Source organism: Protopterus annectens, chromosome 2.part1 (genome assembly GCF_019279795.1).
Source record: "Protopterus annectens isolate FY-2018-M chromosome 2.part1, PAN1.0, whole genome shotgun sequence".
Classification (NCBI taxonomy): Eukaryota; Metazoa; Chordata; order Ceratodontiformes; family Protopteridae; genus Protopterus; species Protopterus annectens.
This window is the reverse complement of record NC_056729.1, coordinates 455,549,412-455,566,666: the sequence shown is the minus strand read 5'-3', so window position 1 is coordinate 455,566,666 and position 17,255 is coordinate 455,549,412. Positions and strand designations below refer to the sequence as shown.

General features: G+C 40.1%; 1 protein-coding gene across 1 annotated transcript in view; it reads left to right on the top strand.

Annotated features, from left to right (window-relative positions):
• The window catches only part of FREM3 (FRAS1 related extracellular matrix 3), a 624,923-nt gene that overhangs the window by 539,816 nt on the left and 67,852 nt on the right, over positions 1-17,255 (top strand). Inside the window, exons 15-16 of the mRNA XM_044062250.1 lie at positions 2,641-2,772; positions 7,725-8,056. Coding sequence (XP_043918185.1) covers positions 2,641-2,772; positions 7,725-8,056 — 464 coding nt within the window. The remainder of the gene's footprint in view (positions 1-2,640; positions 2,773-7,724; positions 8,057-17,255) is intronic.

Sequence of the window (17,255 nt, the reverse complement as noted above, 5' to 3'; positions counted from 1 at the left end):
TAAAATATGTGAAAAATGCATTTACACTCAACTGCTAAACTCTCTCCTACTAGAAAACCTTCTCACACCCACCCAACATGGCTTCCAGCCAAACCACAGCACAACTACAGCCCTCTTATCTTTCACTCATACCATAGCTGAGGCCAGAGATAACAACCAACTTGTATCCTGTCTTTTCCTTGACATCTCCAAAGCCTTTGACACTGTCTCTCATCCTGTCCTTTTGTCCGAACTTGCTAACCTCAATCTCTCAGCTCCCTCCCTGTCCTGGTTCACCAGTTACCTCTCCGACAGGTTACAATCTGTCAAATGGCTCTCCTCCTTCTCCCCCTCTCTTCCTATCTCATCTGATGGTCTCCAAGGTTCTATCCTCGGTCCCCTCCTGTTTAACATTTTCACAAATGACCTTCACACAGCTTGTAACCAGTCCTCCCTAATTCAATATGCTGATTCCACTCGCATCTCTTTCTCCAATAACATCTCAGACCTTCATGCTCATACCCAAGACTCCTTCCTATCTGTTGAAAAGTGGCTGGCCAATAATCAACTCATCTTAAACCCAAAAACATAATTTAATTCCTGCTTTTTCACCCTCGTTCTCTCTCTCTCCTAGGTACCATCATTGATGATGAACTAAAATTTAACTGACATGTCCTTTAAAACATAAAAAAAAAAATCAAAAACTCGGGCTGCTGTATCGAAATAGAAGATTTCTAATGTCTAGTGCTAGAGTCATCTTAGCTCATGCTCTCCTTCTCCCCTCCCGTCTCTACGCTGCCCCAATCCTAACTAACATACAGTCTATGACCCTATCCAAACTACAACAAACATACCACAAAATAGCTAGATTTGTCACTAACTGTCCTTACAACTCCCACCACTGCCTGGCTCTCAACTGTCTCTACTGGCTGGAGCTCCCCCAACAACCCCTTCTATCCCAGCCCCAAATTGCTGACTCTGCAGTTTACAAACCTTCCTCCTGCCCTTCCCTCCCACCTTGGTATCCTCGTACACACCTAATTGTACTCTGCGCACTTCTAGCCAACAACTCCTTGACACTTACCGACCACACAAAAATGTTGGTAAGCTACCTTACAAATTTACTATAGCCCAAGCTTGGAACAAACTCCCTGCTCATATTAGATCCATTCCCCATCCTAAACACTTCAAAAACGAACTTAAACTTCACCTACTAAATAACAAGTCCTGCCCCTGTAATGACCCCACCTAACCTGAATTCAACATAACCTTACTGTTTTACTCCAGCCCCACTGTTTACTAATCCACCTCTTAGTTTACCTCCCTTTTTCACATAGTCCAACTACAAATTGCACCCTTACCCTACTACTTCACCACATGTACATATGTAAACATTCCTCTCTCATATCTAAATACCTCTCTCTATTACTTAACCCACTATATCAATAGCTCTCTCTGTTAGGTCAATTGCTCCTTATTTTTTCATTGTATTAAAAAAAAAATCATGACTGTTATACTTCACATAGTATTAACGTTAAGTTATATATTGCAAATTTCTTTACATTGGAGTGTAAATGTTATGTACCTTAAATTGTCTGCACCGAAACTTTTCTCCTCAGGTCTCCACTGATAATGGGTCTCTGGCCCAGTTGGACTAACCCGGTTAACAAATGTCAAAATAAAATAAAATAAAAAAGGACTATGCATAGCTACCCTAACAGAGATTAATGCTGTCTTATCAGAGAATTTTGTGTTTGCGGTGTGTCCCTACTAGATATTAAGTGGACAGTCAAATATCTGTTTGATATCTCTATCCTGTGGGAACAGATATTCTAGAACAAATTTAGTCACAGTGAAAATCTAGAGTCATCTAAAGATTGTAAGGTTTCTAATCAAAGCTGCCCACAGATATACCAGATACACAGACATGCACACACAGACACAAACATGCACATGCACATACATGCCCACATGCACACACACACACACACACACACACACACACACACACACACACACACACACACACACACACACAACACAGACACACACACACGCACACATGTGCGCACACACATGTACACACGCGTGCACACATGTACATGCACGTGCGCGCACATGCACGCACGCACACACACACACACACACATACACACACACACATACACACACACACACACACACACAAATGAGTAACTGGATATGTGTTTGATTAGACCGTACTTGTGTAATCTTAGCAATAGAAGTTAAAGGTGTCATAGTAAATGGACAGCTACCAGCAACCCCACGGCATTCACCTCCATGTTTTACTAATATTTGTTAAGAGTGACATCTTCTTATATTTTCACATCATAGTCAGTGTCATCCTCAAATTTAGCTTTACTTATAATGTATCTCAGCAAAGTAACATACAAAATGTTTTCCAAACTATGCACAGCTAATCAAGTAATGCTGTATCAATAACAATGTGCTATAATGCATATCTCATGAATAGTATCAGAATGTATTAAAGGTTCAGCTGAAACATATAATTAAAAACATCATAAATTGTCCAACTTTTGAGAGCTTCACTGCATTGCTACATTGCTGCATTAAGAAGGAAGTGTGCTGTTATTGGTTAAGCCTTTATAATGACCTCTCTTTCCATTGCTGCATTTTCAGGGCTTTGCCAGCCACGCATACCAGGAACTGTTGGTGCTGAACCTTTCTCAGCTAGAATTCGCTACACTGGTCCTGAAGATCCTGACCACCCAAACTTGATCAAGCTGACAGTGACCATGCCTCACATGGACGGTATGTATAATGCCAATTGCTCATCTGTTGTGGGAAAATATATTAATATGGAGGGATTGCTATCAAGGCTTCTATGAAGGTTATGGAATCCATCTGAAGGAAAGAATAACAGAATTTTCTTATTCATGTGGCCTTGTGAATTTTAGATAATATGTGGTTTGTTTCACTATGATACTGCCAAACTAGTCAGATAGATTCCTATAACTGAGTAGTAATTGGAGGGGCTCTGTGATTGAAGAGTTTTATCATTAATGCATTTAGTTATTGTTATTTTAGCTTCTGTAAACAGCCTTTGGCACAGTCCCAAACTTACTAGCTCAGTATAATGAGTTATCTCCATTGAGGACGAAAATTGAAACACAATGCTATTAGATGTTTAGGCACAAGAAGACAAATGGTGAACACAGCCTTGGTCAATGTTTCAGCAGAAACCAGCCAAATATATTAGGGGATATTTTTGGTTATTCAGACGCAGTTTCGTGTCCACTCCACAACATAAATTGATCCTTCTAAAGTCTTCATTGCTCTCACTTCTGATGAGCAGGATGAAACTGTTGCATTAGTGTTTGAAGCAGAGTACTGGGAATAAGGAAAGATTTAAAACGGTTTGATAGTTACATGCAGGAAAGCTAAGGTTTATTGTGAAAAAAGTATAATGTAATGCTTGTGGGAAGTATGATTCCTGGGCAAGCCACAGTTTTGCAGTTTGAGGGATTATGCAAGAAGAGAGTATCCTGAGAAATGATATCTGTCTTCTTGTTTCCTCAGTACTGGTGTCTTCCAGACTCCTGTGTCTTAAAATATCACTGACAGAAGTGATGTGTTATGAAGAGCAGGTTAGTGAGTCACTAATTCAAGTCGATGGGAAGAGATTAGACAGGAGGAGATTTTTCAGAGCTCAGAGATGAATTCCTTAAGGAAGACAAGGAAATGAAAGGGTTAATGCAGCTGAAATACCTATATCGATGCATCATCTTAGTAGTTCTATGCTAACCTTTAACAGGTTATTTCCAATAACCTTAACGATGTCTTTGTGTAAGTGCAGACCTGTCTACTGTGCAGACTTCATTGATAATAATATAACTACCTGGTCCGCTGTCATCCCCTGAGAGGCCTGAGTAGCCAGGTGACAGTGTGCAGTGGGTTAATTTATCCTGCATTCGGTGTAGTACTAAAGGCTATCTATTTTAGTTTAGTGAAGTACAAGGTGAAAACAGATCAGCATTAGTACAAGCAGATGACTGTCTCTAAAATACTTGTCAGCAGGCCTGACCTACATTACTAAACGTAATATGTGAAGACTCACAAGGCCCATTCACTTATTCAAGCTTACCTTGCTTTTTCAGCAATTGCCGTCTCTTCTGACCTTAGTCTTGGCTGGAAGGGTTGCTGTTTTCCACTGATCTAAACAGCTGACCAGAATAATGTGCTTTAGTACTTAGTGCTCCTAATCACCCTTAGAACACTGGGAGCACTCCTTCTGCTGCTGTTCTCACTCAGTACAATGTAGGGAACACTTTCCCCATAAATTCTGCTAGCAAGTCAGCTGCTTACGTGTTTGATGTGATTTTTCCATCAGTTTCATTCATCAGCATCATCCTGTGTGAATCGTGACCAAAATACAATAGCTAACATGGTAATCACTGGAATTTGTTCAGACACTGACCTACATTAGTTAGTAGTTATATTATCAGGGCTCTGGTACTGCCTGACTGACATTAGTAGAATATCAAAGCTCTGTTACTGCCTGACCTACATTAATAGTTAGATTATCAAGGCTCTGTTACTGCCTGACCTACATTAGTCGGTAGTTGTTTATCAGGGCTCTGGTACTGCCTGACTGGTGTTAGTTAGTAGATTATCAGGGCTCTGTTATTGCCTGACCTACATTAGTTAGCAGTACGGTTATCAAGGTTCTGTTACTGCCTGACCTACTTTAATAGTTAAATTATCAGGGATCTAGGTACTTAGATTATCAAGGTTATGGCACTGCCTGACTGATATTAGTTAGTAGTTGATTATTAAGGTTCTGGTACTGCCTGACTGATGTTAGTTAGTAGATTATCAAGGCTCTGCTATTACTTCCATTCATTTTCCCATCACATGCAAGGCAATTTGTTTTGTATCAGGGTGGATGTATACTGGCAGTGCAAGTTATATTATATTATACTGTCAAAAAGCACTTAGATCATCCCTGAAAAGGAATCTTGATGACTGACTATATAAAAGAATACATGATAGGCTGTGTATATCTATTCAGAGAAAAACAAATAATGAAAAAAAAGTATGCGTGCTTAACTGTGGGTCTCTTATATGGAAAGTTATTGTTAATAATTGAGTAAACCTGGTGTTTCTTCACTGAACTCCATGTACAGTACTGACTTCCTCCTTAATAAACATAAATGTCCTCATGAAGCTAACAAACGTATTGCAGGATAATTTGAAATTATATCTTTCTACAACATTAGCTTCCCTTTATATTTTTTACAGATTGTCTGTTATCAAGGACAACAATGGCTACTCCACTAGCAATCATAAAAAAAAGACCACAAACACAGCCATCACAATCACTGAACTCCATATCCAGTCATCATGCATCTCTCACACACACACACACACACACACACACACACACACACACACACACACACACACACACTAACATGCGCGCGCACACGCACACACACGTTCACACAGTCCTACGTCACGTATATTCAAACTTATATGCATTGCATCGTACACCATGCTCATTCACATGAACAGTTTCACACTCGTACAGTGATTTATTTCAGGAAGGTAAAGCCATGTTGAACCACCCTCCTACCCAACTTATATATATTAAATACATGGTCACAGAAACACAGGTAAAATGCATATACAACAACACTATTGCACTGGGAACCATTGCAGTATAAAAATATCAACATACATACATACTAATACTTCACCTACCACCTTCCTAACACATACTGGGTGATCAGAAATTCACCCCTGGTCTGGTGCCTATGTCTCTGATGGACAAAGGCAGTCAGTAAGTCACCGTTATATAAATAAAATTTGTGGGTCACATTGGGGTTGCATGGCTTGGCTTATAGTGGTCATTGCCTAGTATACAACTATGAACCTATGAACATTGCAAACGTACCATGCACCATAGTCCAGTATTTGTAATCAAGGCACACTCAAAAACTTGCACAATCACTCATCCTGACTTATGCTCAGGTCAGCTCACCAAACAACAAAACACTTGCTAACCTAACTACTCAACCACTTACATGTCACCCATCCTGTATTAATGAGGTACGTGTATTGATACTGTTCCAGGACTGACTGTATAGCTAGCATACCATCACATTGCAGAGATCATTAACTTGGAAAATGTAGGTGTCTTTACTCCTCCATGCTTGTTGCACTGGTCACTATTCTTCTAACTACAACTTAGTTCGGAGCATGGAGGGACTTCTCGTGACAGTCCAAAACTGGCATTTGATCATTGCATTAATGGATCAATAGTAGGATGTAATTTTACTTCAGGCTGGATACTCCACATTTTCTCATCAGACTTATAAAAGATTCTCCTGATTCTTTATGATTTCAAATATATGCAGCTTCATTGGTTCTATATGAGGATACAAAACTAAGAACAGGTGATCCTGCAAAAAAGGTGAATGGAAAATAAGTCAGATCATATTTTCACACAAGAGGAAATTATCCTTTTTTCATTCATTTTTTTTTCTGTGACACTCAGTCCCTATTCATACATCTCAACTGTGTCTTACTACTTTGAGTTTGGGTACATAGCTATTTCCATTTTACGTCATTTTAGGTAACTTTTGTATTGGGAGCATGTCTAGTAGAGCTTTTATGATTAACCTGTGTAAATTCAGTTTAATTTATCATTTAAGGTGGTTCATAGTCTGTCTGATAAATAAGTTAGTCCAACAGCTAACAGATTCTGTAGCAGCCTGAATGTGTTTGGTTGCTTTCATTTCACTTGGTTAAAATGTTGGAAGGAGTAAATGTTGCAAAACATAGTAATTGTCATAGGAAGCAAGGACTGAAATATGTAGTTTTCCAAAGGACTCAACTAAGAGAGCTGCACAAATAGGCTATGTCCACTTGACTGGGCCACAGCTCAGAAAAATTTCTAGCAGTGAGAGCAGTGATCACATGACTTTCCACACTAGAAAACATATGCTGCATTTTTTATAATGCATAATCTATAGAACCACTGAAATACTGAGGAAATAGCAGTTCTCTTGTTTTATTTATGTATTAGCTTACTGACCTTTAAGAGGCCTATTTAGTCATGATCCAAGCTATAGGCACAGATACAATAGGTGCATGTGGTCCATGGTACTCAAATCTCTCTAGGATACCAGCTACTCAAAGAGCCATAGGTATCATGCTTCTTAGATTAAGAACCATTATGATATGGAAGGGGCCTACATATTATGGGAAATTATTCAGTGGTATTAAAATTTGGCAGTGCACCCAGTGTAACCCCTAGGAAATAAAGATTTATCAAGTTATGTTTTCCTGCTATGTTTGTTTAAAGTGCATTGTACAAAAGGAAAAAAGAAGTGTATATTAAAATATGTAAGGCTTTCCACAGTAAACAAACTATGAGCTTCCATAGCTGCAGGATTTAAGTTGGAAATGGTTGAACTGCCATTCTAAGAGAGTGGAATTCTATAAGGATATTTATCAGTAAAAGGGCCCAGATAAAGGAGAATTAATTTCCAGAGAGGCTCTGCACAATTTATCCTGAGTTTTAGAAATCAGAGACGTTGGCATGCTTAAATCAAGCTCTGATATATATGTATATATTTCATCTTTTCCAAGTTTTTTTTCTGGTTTGTATCAGTCAGTCATGAGTATTAATATACAGAATTGTGTAAAAGATTCTCTTTGCAACACAAAGTAAATGTATGTTTTGTGATATTGTTTAGGCATGATGCCAGTCATTTCTACCCAGCCTTTGTCAAACTTTGAGCTGACTCTTAGTCCTGATGGCACTCGTGTTGGGAGCCACAGATGCTCTAATCTTCTCGACTATAATGAAATTGCAACCAGATATGGCTTCCTTAATGAAAACACCAAAAATCCCGAAGTAATTGGAGAAACATCACCTTATCAATATAGTACTGCCTTGCGATCAACAGCTGCGCTGAGATTCTACCGTAACTTAAATCTGGAAGCCTGTCTCTGGGAGTTCAACAGTTACTATGATATGTCTGAACTGCTGACCGAATGTGGTGGTAACATCGGTACCGATGGACAGGTAAGGAGTTAAGTGTAGATACATTTTAATAAAACACTGATTTAGATTTTCTCTTTGAGTATAGTCATAAGGTAATATAGACATAAAATTGTAAATAATGTGTTTACTGTATTTGTCTAACAAATCTATAAAACAGTATGTTGCAGGACTATGTTCATTTTTATTGCGTTGTCTTCTTGTTCATTGGTACAAAACACAAAGCATTGGTGAAAGAATGATGCACTTGTATAGTATAGGTTTATAGGTTCATAGGTGTTTACTAGGCTAATGACTTTTTAAGCCTAGCCATGCATTCGATATCTCTAACAAGTTTTGATACCCTTGATAAGTGTAAGCATGGGCCTAGGAGATGAACCATTTACACATTATCTGTTTGCATCAGAGACACAAGTGCTAAACCAGGGATGAATTTCCTCTTACCCATCCAATTGTCCAAGTTGCACTTGAATTGGTTTAGGGAGGAACTCTGCTTCATATGGATAGGGAGCCCATGCCTATCTTCCAGCAGGTCCTATTTATATCACAGGCAAGGTTTAAGTCTTTAGAATGGGTAATTCTGGTACTGCTTGCTTTGTGGATATGCAGGAGGCCCATCAGAGTGGGGTCTGACAATGCCCTGTATGCCAGCCGTAGATCTCCTCTCAAAAGTCTGTAGGGCTAGGATAGGATAGGGCCTTTTGGTGGTCAGCATAGGACATATTACATATGCCCTGTATTCTTTTAGTGAGAAACCTCTGTGGATGTCCCAGTTGTTGGATATGCTTGGTTAGGTACATACCAAAGGGGGCATTGTACTCAATGTTAGGTTTGATGAATGCCAAATAAAGTTGAACAATGACTGCCTTGGACTTAGATGCCATACCTTTGCGTATAAGTTGTGCAACATAGAATGAATGATTTCCTCACCACTGTAGACTCATGATGATCAAAGGCTAGATTACAATCTATGTGTGTCCCCAAGTCCCTGACTACTGGGTCAACTCTAAGGGGTGTGTTGTCAATATGATAGTTACCAGGGATGGATGACTTCCCAAAGGATACTATTATGCATTTCTTGGCATTTAGTTTTCGTCCATGACTCTGACACCAGTTGTTTGTCTGTGTCGGTCCCTCTTGGAGAACATTTGTGTCAGTGTAAGATTCAATGACGGCTCCTAATTTGCAATCATCTGCACATTTAGTCAGCCAGAGACCACTGACATTAGCCTTAACTTCTGAGAAGTAAATGCCAAAAAGGAGTGGTCCAAGAACTGATCCCTGAGGGACTCCACTTGTGACTGGCCTTTTTGTAGAGGTGGACTCCCCAACTCTAACTTCCTGGGTCCTGTCTGTGAACCAATTGGCTATCCACCTTGTGACATATGGGTTTGTACCTAACCTCTTGAGTTTGTCAACAATGCCCTAATGGGGTATTGTGTCAAATGCCTTGGCCAGATCAAGGTAGGCAGTGTGAATGATTTTGCCCTCATCCATTGCTTTGGTGACCTTCTTAAAGAAGCGCACCAGGTTGAGTAGGCATGATCTGCCCTTGACGAAACCAAACTGGGTTGGGTCCAGTGTCCGGAGGTTTACTATATCTCTGTTGATCGTCTCCATGATAATTCTTTCCATGGCTTTACATGTAAGACTAATGAGACTTATGGGTCTATAGTTTCTAGGGTATGTAGATGTCCCACCTTTGTGCAGAGGGATGACTGTTACCTTTCTCCATTCGTGAGGCATGAAGCCTGTTTGGAGACTACAGTTAAATGGTAATTCCAGAGGCCCATATAGGTCATGTTTCATGTTATTTAGAAGGCATCCTGGGATATTGTCTGGGCCCATTGATGCAGTGTTCTTGGTCTTACAGAGATTATGATATGATATAGTATGATACTACAACACCAGTCTAACATGAATTGTAGTCAGAACAAAGCATATCAGTGTTCCTGCTGGAGATTTGTATGTGATGACCTGTATAAGGGCCTGTAGACTTATTTTACATTATTATTTCTTGACCTGCCAAGGCCATTGGCATCAATAATCACAAATGCCTTTTTAAGATGGTTATGCCTTTTCACAAATACAATCAACTGAAAATCAAATGCCACTTCGCTCTTCCATCGCACATCCCTAAAGTAAATACAGGTTTTATTTTTGAAACTTCTATCATTTATTTATTTAGCTTTACTTTTGCAGACCATTTTCTGTTTGTACCTCCATGACATGTTTATTTACACAGAAGGCACTATTGGCCCAAGAACAGTCCTAACATCGTCTCTGTGCAGGAGTCCCTAACATTTGCTACTACAGAACTTCTACAATGCTTTTTAACACAAACTAATCTGAATGCAACAAAATGGTAATATAATTAATGTTAAAATGAACAACATAATGTTAAAATATAAATTTTTACACCTGGGCATTCTTAATGATGTCAGCAAAATGACTAAAGCACTATTCCCTATGATTAGCAGCATTCAGACTTAACAGATAAAAAATATATATTAAAGATTCACATTATATGCATAATTATCTAACTACTTTCAAGACATCATGATCCAGACCTTTCTCCTTCTGGTTACTTACCATTTTTTTAATTGTCCATTTTTTTTTAATTGTTTGATGAAAAGTCAAAATGTCGAACGGTCACATGAGCGTAAATGCAGAAATTCAAAATCGCTATTGTGTGGGGCTGCGCCCCCACACTCCCTGCTAAATATATATTCCAACTCTGAGATCGCACTACAGTGAGGAAAGGGCAAATATTCCGATCCTTACTGTACTGCGATAAAAAAAAAAATAAACATTGAATTTCTGCATTTATGCTCATGCGACCGTTCAACATTTTGATTTCATCGATCTAAAGTAGACCCTAATTTTCTTAGGTTGGAAGAGTTCATTTAACCAAAACGTAATTCTAGAAATATGCATAACCACACTTCTGTTAAATCTTCTACCACTAAATATTTTCACTCATTCCATAAAAGTAATGAAGCACTACTGGGGGTGCACAGAAGGATAATAAAACACCATCAGGCACACAAAGGATGCTTGTCTACTTGCTTCGAGCCTTGTAATAACCCTGACAGATACACTTAATTGCCTAATGCATACCACCTTTTTGGTCCATGTATTAAATATAAAGTTGAGAGTGAGCTGTTGGCGAGTGAAAGGGTTAATTTAAATTTAATTTAATTTAAATCACATTTCTACATTTACTATATATTTTTCTTCATATTCCTTCATATAGTATGAATAAATGTGTTGGGTGATTTTTCTCCTGGGATACTGATGTCAGAATTATTCCATGGCTAAAATATAATTTTAGCTAGTGTCATGGCTTCATATCATTATTTTAAATATAGTTTAACTGTTTATGTTGGTTCCCACTACAAAAGTCTACCATCAACCACATCCTAAAGCCCCTTCTTAGTCATCTGCTCCACATTCCTGAATACCTGTCCAACTTAAATCTTCAGATGAGGACCTCATGATTGGTCAAAGCCTTGGTGTAAGCATCCATGGGAATTGTATAGAGATGAGATCAGGGCATCAAAGAAGAATGCACAGAAGAGTGCAATCTAGACAACTGTATGGGGCTTCTTTGAATGTCCCACTGTCCTACCCACTTCCCAATGTGCATTAATATGCATCTGTCTCTGAACTAGCATCACTCCATCTCCACCAGTGACTGTTAGTCCTGGGCTATAAACCCTACCCTTACATTATTGTTTAAAATTCTAACACTTGTTACTGTGAGTCCCATAATACTGAGACTGAATGATCAAAAATGCTGTGGTAATTCCAAGATTGGTGTTTCTCACAATATTTCCTTTTCTATGAGGTATAACCAGAGTTCAGTGGAGTTTGCCTCCCACATTAGGAGGTGCAGCCAGGCTTATGTCTAGACAAAAATCAAACTTAAAAGAAAAAAGAAATGTTCAACATTCATTATTCTCCTAAGTTTTCTGCCTTTTTTGTCATTTTAGGGCTTGTTATTACAAGTCTCAGTATTTCAACACAGAGCTCACCCCTACATGAGGGTATGTGAGCAGACAAAAATGCCACTCTGCCTAGCCAGTTTAACATTATTTCAGTGTAACAGTTTACTTCAGTGTTCTGTCCAGATGACAATGCCCTTCACAAGTTTAAATTTTTTCATAAACTGCTGTATTCTAAATTTACTGAAACTATCTTTATCCTTTAGTGGTAATTGTTGCGGTAGTTTCATTCTGTGATGAGTAAACTCATAGAATGGAATACATTACAAAGTGATTAAACGTGAGACTGATATTTTTGGGAGATCACTAAATACCAGAGATAGTGGAATTTTCCCCTTTCTTTGGAATTGTGTTAGCTCAGAGTTGATATATTTAATTTAGCAGGGTTTAGGAAATGCCGTTCCCTCCGACATGAAGGTTGCAGGGGGTGGGGGATGCTCCCCTGCAAAACCGCTTGTTTTAATTTTTTAAAATTTATTTTGAGTAGTCTGTTTTTTGAAAAAATTTGTTTGATAAAACAAACTTTAATGAAGTTATGCTTCAACTGTTCATCATGTACCTATATACATATATGTTTATGTGTGTGTATATGTGTGCATGTATGTACATGTATTTATATGAGTATATTACTTTAAATTGCTGATGAACTCTGATTGACAGAAAGTATGTGGAACAGGATCCTGTACAATCCGTATGAGTGAAACAAAAAAATCATATAAATGAAATGATCCCAGATATATACAAACAATTTACATTTGGGATTATGTAAAAGAACAACAAATTTAACTTTTACGTGGAAGGCACACTCCAGTGTAGGGGCCCCCGGAAGTTAATTATACTAACTTCAAGATCGCATAACCACAGAGAGAGAGAGGAAAATTCGTCAACTATATTTTCCTCAAGCTGTTGCAGTTTGATTGTCATATACAGTGACAACTTTAACCAATGAAAAAAAATTACCAAAGACAGCAGCATGCAATAAATGCATGCCATGACTAAACCAATGGCATCCACACACACACACACACACACACACACACACACACACACACACACACATATACATATATATATATATATATATCTATATATATATATATATATATATATATATGTATACACTTGCACAGACAACCCTCTCCTCCTACCACTCAACACTAGAACCTGTGAGAGATGCACTTTTCTAGCCAAACTGGAGGTAAAGCTCTCTCCAACCAAGACTGAACTTGACAGTCAAAAGGAGAAGGTAAACATTTGCACCACTCTGCACTCATCCCATAGTCTTACTAAATCTACACCACCAAAATCCACACATAGTAACACAAAAAACATTTGCGGAGGCTCTCAATAATAATCTGTCTAAGCAACAGAGACCTCCAAAGCAGAAATACAAGCAACCTCCATCCCCCAACACAACACAAATGACACATAGCCCACAGACTCAGTGTGCCACTCAACCACAGCCAATAAGGCAAAACAACGTACCCAACACACTAGTCATAGGTGACTCTATAGTCAGGCACACTGATGTCCCACTCACCAGGCTAAACAAGGAGAAGGTTACTGCCAGCTGCCTGTCGGGTGCCAGGATCCGCCACATAACCCACACACTCAGGTCACTCCACAACAAGTACAAATATGACTCTGTCATTGTCCATGTTGGTGTGAATGACCTGTGATGTACCTCCCTGGACTACATGAATAGAGACATGGAAGAGCTCTCTGATCTTGTAGCCCAGGCAGGTATGACCCTAGCCCTGAGTAGCATTCTTCCATTGCCCGGAATGATACCGCAGTACAAGGACAAAATGATTGAGTTCAACAATTAGCTAAGCTTCTTGTGTCATTCTAAGGGGATCCAGTATCTGTCTGCTTGGGTTGACGTGATCGACAGACCACAATGCTTTGCCAGAGATGGCCTGCACCTGTCGCCCCTGGGATTTCGGATACTGGCTAAAGCTCTTGCTGCCCATATAGTGACTTTTTTAGGCAAGGTTCAAATGACAAATTCACCACCGTAACAGGAACAGGCAAGCAAAAACTGAGGGTAATGCTACTCAATGCTAGAAGTCTAAATCTCAAAATGCACTCACTCAAGGCACTCCTTAAAATGGAGAACATCGATATCTGTGCAGTGACTGAAACCTGGTTCAAGCCTTCAGAGAGCACCCCTGCACTACCAGGCTATAACTCATACCACACTTTATGGCCATGTAACCTGGACCGAAACAGCAAAGGCGGAGGTGTGTCCATATTCATTAAGGATATCCACACCTCCAGGCTAGTTGCTCAGCATAATGCATCTGAGGTTATCCAAGTGCAACTAACTCTAGACAAAACTACAATCCAAATTGTAGCTTGCTACAGATCCCCCACCATGCCCCGGGATTCCCACTCCTCTTTTCTTGATGTATTGGAAAATATTAGGGTTCAACCAAACACCGTAATAATGGGCGACTTCAACTACCCCACCATTAACTGAGAAAACTACTTGTGTACCGACTCCTTAGCTCAACGCTTGCTGGAATTCATAAACTCCAATGCCCTGGATCAACTTATCCACACCCCCACCAGGGGCAACAATATCCTAGACCTAGTCATTACCAGCATGAGTGGCCGGTGTTCCACACCTGAAGTCAACTCCTCGTTGGTCCGATCCAGCCATAAGATAATCACCCTTGATATCCACAGCCCGCCCCCACCCCCAGTCAAGGAAACCATGGTAAAAAATTTCTCCAAAGCCAACTTCATGCTTCTTAAGACAGAAGTGGTGAACTTCATGACACCCATGCAGATGGACAATACAGTTAAAACTGCTGAATCCTAAACAAATGCACTCTATAAGCACTTACACGAGTGCATGGATCGTGCTATCCCAAACAGAACCAAGATGCTATCCTCCAAAAAAGGAAGCCAATCTGGTGGTCTCCTGCCATAAACAAACTGTACAACAGAAGGAAGAAACTGTTGCAAAAGAGAGTAAAATCCCATGAGTGGAGGAGCTCCCTGGTTAGCCTCAGTAAGAATCTGAGATCCCTTATAAGATCCTCCAAAGCTAGGTACAAAAACAAAATTGTCACTAATTCTAAGGACAACCACAAAGCATTCTATAGCTATGTCAAGAATCTTGATGGCAGCACCCAGATCTGTTGTGAGTTCATAGGTTCATAGATTCATAGGTAGGTACTAGGCTATTGGCCCTAGGGCCTATATAAGCCTAGCCAAAAATGTACCCTGGCTTTCGCCACCCAAGAAAATTATTTTCCTGTGCCCCTGTCGAGCAGAGCCACAGAAGTGATCCCTGGGGTGAATTTCCCATTTCCCATCCAATCATCAAGATTTTTCTTGAAGATTGCTAATGAGGAGCTCTGTTTGACATAGATAGGGAGTCTGTTCCAGAGTATGGGAAGTCTCTGGGACAGGAATCTATCCCTCCAGCATGTTCTGTTTATTGTAGTGACAAGGTTTAGGTCCCTAGAGCATGTAGCTCAGAGGGATTGGGATTTCTTTAAGTGGAGCATGTAAAACAGCTCTGGGTTTGCCATAGCTTTGTATGTTAGGCAGAGATCACCCCTGAGTAGGCGATATGCGATGGAGTAAAGCTGTAGTTTTTTGAGACGGTCTGCGTAGGGCATCTGTTTGAGGCCAATAATCCTCTTTGTGAGGTATTTCTGTGGTCTTTCCAGTTGTTGTAGATGTCTTGTGAGGTACATACCAAAAGGGGCGTTGTACTCTATAATGGGTCTAATGAGTGATGAGTAGAGGAGAACAGTGACGTCTTTTTTTCTGGATGAGAATCCTTTTGTAATGAGATGAGCCACGTAGAAGGATTTCCTGACCACTGTGGCGATGTGATTATCAAAGGAGAGACTACTGTCCACCTGTGTCCCAAGGTCTCATCACATTTTATGCATTAAGTAGACTTCCAGCTATGTGGTAGTTCATGGGTACATGGGTTCATGGGTTACAGCACAATGGCACAAAAATTACTGAACCAACTGATATTGCCAACATCCTGCCAGATAGGTTCAGTGCTAACTTCACCCCCCCTCACCCCCTAAAGGGCCCATATCTATACAGGAAGAATTCAGAGTCCGTGTAATCACAACTATGCAGGTAAAAGCTGCACTCTCTAAAGCCAAAAACACAGCATCCATGGGACCGGACAACATTCCAGGCTGCGTTTTACACAAACTTCATAACGAATTGGCTCCCCACTTATGCACCATGCTCAATAATAGCCTCACATCGGGCTTTGTGCCCACTGAATGTTGCACAGCAACAGTTATCCCAATCCACAAAGGGGGAGCCACCACTGATCCTGGGAATTATCACCCTATTAGCCTGACGAGCCTGGTCTGCAAGGCCATGGAATGTATCATCATGGAACTCATAAATAAAAACATTGGTAACATCCAATCTCTGGATCCCACCCAGTTCAGGTTTGTGAAAGGCGGATCATGCCTCCTGAACCTGATCAACTTCTTTGAGGCAGTCACCAAAGCTGTACACGAGGGTAAGGTGGTTCACACAGCCTATCTTGATCTCGCCAAGGCTTTCAACACCATCCCCCATTCTGGAATTATAGCTAAACTCAGTAAACTAGGTATAAACCCCTATGTCACAAGATGGGTTGCCAACTGGCTCACTGACAGAACCCACACTGTAAAAGTTGCAGACTCCAAATTTGACCTCAAACCAGTGACAAATGGAGTACCACAGGGTTCAGTCCTGGGACCTCTTCTGTTTGGTATCTACTTCTCTGAAGTACAGGCTAACACAGAAGGCCTCTGGCTAATGAAGTTCACAGATGACTACAAACTAGGAGCCATAGTCAAGTCCCCAAATGATGTGGACATCCTACAGAAGGGCCTCACTGAGACAGATGCCTGGTGTCAAAGCCATGGCCTCAAGCTCAATTCCAAAAAGTGCAGTGTCATCTCCATTGGTAAAAACTCTGTACCCATGAACTACCACATAGGTAGCAATCTACTTAACACCGAATGTGTGATAACAGACCTTGGGACCCAGGTGGACAGTAGTCTCTCCTTTGATAGTCACATTGCCACAGTAGTCAGGAAGTCCTTCTACATGGCACACCTCATCATAAAAGAGTTCTCATCCAGGAAAAAAGAGGTCATTGTTCCCCTCTACTCGACACTCATTAGACCCATTATAGAGTACAATGCCCCTTTTAGAATGTACCTCACAAGACA